General features: G+C 39.0%; 1 protein-coding gene across 1 annotated transcript; it reads right to left on the bottom strand.

Moving 5' to 3' along the window:
• Window positions 1-3,194: 3,194 nt before the first annotated feature.
• On the bottom strand, window positions 3,195-4,904 carry B3GNT2 (UDP-GlcNAc:betaGal beta-1,3-N-acetylglucosaminyltransferase 2). Its single transcript, XM_010014786.1, has one exon. It carries the CDS (start codon window positions 4,820-4,822, stop codon window positions 3,629-3,631), a length of 1,194 nt encoding a protein of 397 aa, XP_010013088.1. The 5' UTR covers window positions 4,823-4,904; the 3' UTR covers window positions 3,195-3,628.
• Between the last annotated feature and the right edge of the window lie 496 nt (window positions 4,905-5,400).

The following is a 5,400-nucleotide window of genomic DNA, read 5'->3' as shown; positions in this document are numbered from 1 at the left end:
GCAAGCTAGATCAGCTCCACAACAGCACTAGATAAGAGTTAGACTGCTCATTACCATACCACAAAGCCAAAATTAAGAACTACCTGCATGGGGATCCTTGTTGAATTGCATACCTAAAGCAAAAGCATTAACTAAACTCTAGTCTGCATTTTTCCTGCATTCTTCAGCCAGAAGTCTTCAAGTTCAGCTTTCAGTACTTCCAACACTGAAAAGCAGAAAGGATTGTCAGGAATTCTCATCAGTCAAGTGGCACATTTCGCTCAAGCATACATAACAAAATAAAACTGAGTAGGGGGGAAAGGATCCAAGAGCAGGCACAGACAGTCCAAGTAAGGACAGGCAGAATGTTATTTAGGAAAAAAGGAATGCAATCTTCTACAAGATAAACATAATAATTTGTGCATTAATTATAGCTCATTTACCTTCCTTATCCTCCTCCCAACTGGATTTAGAAGCAAAGGCCTGAGCCTTTATACAAACAAGCTAATGGATTCTAATGGCTTACCCAGATGCAATGTCATTTAATCAGAGCAACACTTCCATGTTCCCTGCTGTATTCAGGGAAGGAAAAAAAAATAAAGACTGCATCCACATTCATCTGCCTAATCTAAGCACCTCTAATTGTAGACAATTTTTCTCATGCTTTCATCTTAGAGGACTCTTTCCTCTCCCTTAAATTTAAGGGGTGAAAAAAAGTACAAATTTCTAGCTCCCTATTATTTCTCAGATCACTTTCCACTAATTCCAGTAATTCCAAAAGTCATTCATATGTTTATTTTATAGTAGTTACCGGTTTTTGTTCACTGTTTCCTCAACACTAAGTTTACTTCATAGGGAAACAGCCTGCATTTTAAAAAAATAGAAAGATTCCAGATTTAATTACTTTCACAAACGAGGCAAACAAACAAAATGCAACACAACCAAAGCAAGACACAACAACCCAATACTGTACCTGCTTTTTAAAGACTTTTCATCTTCCATTTCCCATCTGTCCCCAAATCCCATTCCCACCACATATTGTTTCTTTTGGTTCCATTCCATTTCCTTACCTCTGTTCTTTTTTATTTCACTTACTTGTTACTCCACACACTCTCAGTTCTTTGTCAAGACAATTCTTTCTCCATGGGAGTGGACCAGAGACCCAATGGGACAGTACAGTCACCGGTGCTTCTCCACACCCAGCATCAACAAAACCAGCCTGTCCAATTTCTTCTCCTGTACCTCTTACCTATTTAGCCCACTGAGGCCACCTGCTCAATATTCTCCTTCACCTCTCTCTATTACTTCATAAGGCAGGTAGATGCTTTCTCACAGCATTTCTCCTTGCTAAGTACCATTCAGTCTGTTTTTCCTTAGTTGTGTCCTACACAAGAGGCCTGTTTTTAATCTCAAGGTTACAGGAAGAGTACAAAGTAATTAATTAATGCTGTCACTCCACCAATCCCACCCATTTTACTAACAGGTTAGTATCACATGTGCACTCCACCCTATCTTACTCATATGACTTAATTCTTGGGCTCTTTTCCTGTCCCTTTGTTTTTGCAACCTGCTCTTGTGGTAAAGTCTGATCCTTCCCTGGACCTCATCACTACCTTTACTGCTCACTTGCCTCTCTCTCCCCACCATGTCTCTGCCAACCTACAGTACCCTCCTCTTCCTCCCTCTCTAGTTCGTATAGAATCTTAACACCATATCTCTGTTTGCATTCCCCATCATCAGCATAACTTTTCCTTCACTTGGCCCAAATTCTTGGCAAAACTCCCACTAATATTCAAAAAGACACCGGGTGCTTAGCATGGCCAGGAAGAACAGAGCACATGTACAGCAAAACCTGCAGCTCTTTCAGACAGGTGCCATTCCCTATGAGGATGACAAGGCACAGAGGCCAAACCTCACAGCACCATACCAGAGCACAGTCTGTCTTCAATTCATCTACGCTGGGGTCGACATGAACATCTACTGAACCCAACGGTGGAAGACAAGACCACCTCACCTCTCCCCAGACAAAACAATCACCTTCTTCAAGGTAAATGAAGAAACAAGAAAGCAGGTGAAAGAGCCACCTTGTGGCTGCCAACTTATTTCAAACAAAACCTGAAGTGCCAGCCATTCAATCCATTCCTTGATTCCTTTCTGTTGTACAAGCAGCTTTATTGTACAGGCAATTATTTCTGTACGCATTATTTTTCCTAGGGCACTTCATGTTCCCTTGCTTTTGCCAGAGTTGTCCATCTATTATAGCATCTAACAACTCCATGCACAAGAGCAACGTTTTCCTGATAGTCTTTTACACAAGCATTAGAGAAATTTGCTAAATAAGAACCTTTTGCTTCTGAAATGTGTTGTTACTGAATGTCACGCAGTGGAGAGCAACTGCTCTGCAAGTCAATGTTATGTCTCAAATGAAGCATTACAAGAAATATTTAAATCACATTTTATTTTTCAAATTCAAAAATAACAATTAGCTTTATTTAACATGTTACACATCTCAGATTTAAAATATCATGCTCTATTTAAATATCCAAGTGACAACACTATACAAATAAAATGTTACACAAAATATATTTAAGAAAATGTTTTGGTCTTCAATCTGAACAATAAATAGACAGGCACTTCTACACATACAAAGGAAGCAATCACTATTTAGAATAACTCTTATAAGCAAATGTGGAAATACAGAAGTTCTGAGTTTTGAGAACATGTTTAACTCTACATGAGACATCATGCAACTTCAAAGTTTGTTTCAAAATCCGAAACTCTTAGGATCTGCACAATTCTAGATTTGCTACTGCTTTACAGGAGATCCAAACCATGCTCTCGTAAGCAATGTGCAATTTCAGTTATTTGCATCAAACCTAGCTACCTGATCACATTTAGTGCCAAAACAGAAAGCAAGGACTGACCAGAGTAGCTTTCCACATAAATAACATGAGCAACAAGTCAGCTTTACCTCCTGTAAGCTTGGGCAGACGTAACTGTACCTATTGCCCAGCCTCAAACAAAATTCTTCCTGTTCCTTATATATTCAGCTGTTTTATGGGGTGTTCCCAACAGTATCACCTAATAAAAGGTTAAATCCTTCAGACACAGGCACGCTTTGCACAAAATAATCACAAGTAAAGGAGAAAACACTGTTCCAGGGTGCAAAAAGACTGAAACCCATAAATTAAAAAAATCCAATAGTCTCATAAGTGTTTCATACTTAAAACTACATTCTTCCAATTTGTGAATTTTCAATTTACAGTGGTTTCCACGCACCCCAACACAGACACTACTCAAGGAAAAATTCTCTTCCACCATCACGATTCATGAGAGATGCATTGTAGTAGGCAATCCCTGTTTCCAATACAGCTAACCAGTCACTGACAGCTAGTTATATCCTTGAAGTCCTATTCAAAATTAATTTAAGACAAATATTGAAACATAATGACCACCAGGACAGTGGAAAAGCCAGGACCAAGTCTTCAAGCCATCAAGTCAAATTTTAGTATTATACTTATTTTCAGATGTACTGGAAAAAGTTTTCAGAAAAAATTAAACTATTAAAACAGAGCTTCACTGGTCCACCAAGAAAGTCAGATCCAAACCAGGAAAGTTATTTGCACTTAAGACACTTATGCACATTGCTTTAACAATTTAAGTGTGGATCTTGCAAGCGTGTCCAAATCTTAATCATTTCTTGAGGTTTTCTACTATGCACTAACATTAAGTTTGTGTAGGAACATATGTTATTTCTGTATTTCTCTTCAATATCAAATGTTTTGAAGCCTTTGTGTTTTTCCGGAGCAAGCCCAAGCTTCTGAAGGCACATTCCAGTATAAACATCATCAATAGGATAAAGGAGTACCTGGTCAGATGCATTATTCAGTCTTAATGCCAGATCACCAGAGTACAGAAACCCACCACCTCCTGCATATGGAGGATACGAACCTTCATAAACACTTTCTGGGATGTAGTACTTCAATTTTTTTTCTCTGTGAGGTCCAGCATCTTTGATCACATCGCCTATAAATAAGTCTTTGGCTTTGTCCTTTGTTAAGCTCTTCAAGTAATCCAGGATCTGATTGGTATTCACAAAAACATCATCATCACCCTTAAAAATAAACTGGACATCTGCACAACTGCTGCTGACCCACTTGAGAAACAGTACCTCTTTCAGAGTTAAATTGAAGAAAGTGTCTCTGTAGTTCCAGAGGAGAATGTCTTGGTGGGTTTCACTCTCAAATCTTATCATGTCTGAAAGATCAGGGAAATTATCCTCTGGTGGGGTCTGCCCAAGTAAGAAGACCCTTCTGACTGTCACATCGCCTGATTTGATTTCCTTGCCCCAGGATTCCCTAATTGCTTGCCTTCTATCAAAATGGGGTGTAAGCGACTTAATAGCCAGCAGCAGAAAAGGTTTGTGTTTGCACTTGTTTGGCTGATCCATTAATAATGAATAATTTCTACATCTCAAATATAGTAGAAAGTCTTTGAATCTGTCTGGCAAGTTTGCAAAGTCACTAACCTCTGAAGCTACCCATGGGTCAGGGTCACACGAATTGAGAACACTCGCATTAGAAACTAAGTTCTCTTCCACAGTCATATTGGAAAGCAAGGTCAGAATAGGGTTGTAGAGCAGTTCAAGCTTCTGTTGCTGTCTGTTCCAATATGCTTTGTGAGGAGTATATTTTCTCCAGAACTTGCTGCGTGGTATAATAACACGTCCTTTTGCATTCTTCTCTTGGCTGCCACTTTTTGAGACTTCCACAATCACATAAATAAAAATGTTTACCATCATCAGAATTCCCAGCAGCTTTAATCTTCTGCGTCCAACACTCATTTCTCATATCTGGAAAGAGGAACAAAAACATGACAGACTTTTAGCTTCCCTATCAAGTTCTTCATCTCAAAACCACAAACTACTTTCAGACAAAGAACGTTCAACTTAGTAGCCTAAAACCAGAGGTTACCTACCACCCCCCTAACAAAGGCAAAAACTAACCTACCTCTAAGATGTGCACACCTACAGCTAGTAGCTGCAAACAAAAAGCTGTTAAGAATGTAAAGTTTTGCTGTGTCTAAGTTAGCCAGCAGTTTTTGTTCCTCATTTAAGTCTCCTTTAAACACTGGTCTGTATAGTAATTAGAATCTGAGCCCTCAGCTTGGCAAAGTCAGAGAAACATTTTTTTCCTGTTAGTAAGGCGAGCTTAGGGGTATAGAATAAATTGCTATACAATAAGGTCAGTTATTTTTAAACTAAGTTTCAAGCTGTTATACTTGCATTCCTATACCTTCCAACTACATAATAGGCAGAGCTGAATTTTAAAGCACACAATTAGTTTCTGTCCATTTCATTTGGCTGTTCCTTGGGAGAGAGGCTGACAAAACAGGCCAGCTGCATTGCTGGTATCCAGATCT

This window comes from Nestor notabilis, unplaced genomic scaffold (genome assembly GCF_000696875.1).
Source record: "Nestor notabilis isolate BGI_N333 unplaced genomic scaffold, ASM69687v1 scaffold14985, whole genome shotgun sequence".
Classification (NCBI taxonomy): domain Eukaryota; kingdom Metazoa; phylum Chordata; class Aves; order Psittaciformes; family Psittacidae; genus Nestor; species Nestor notabilis.
This window is presented reverse-complemented; position numbering and strand designations above follow the sequence as displayed.

Bases quoted from the DNA above. Each gene is read 5' to 3' on its own strand.
- B3GNT2 (XM_010014786.1), bottom strand. From the start codon at position 4,822: ATGAGTGTTGGACGCAGAAGATTAAAGCTGCTGGGAATTCTGATGATG.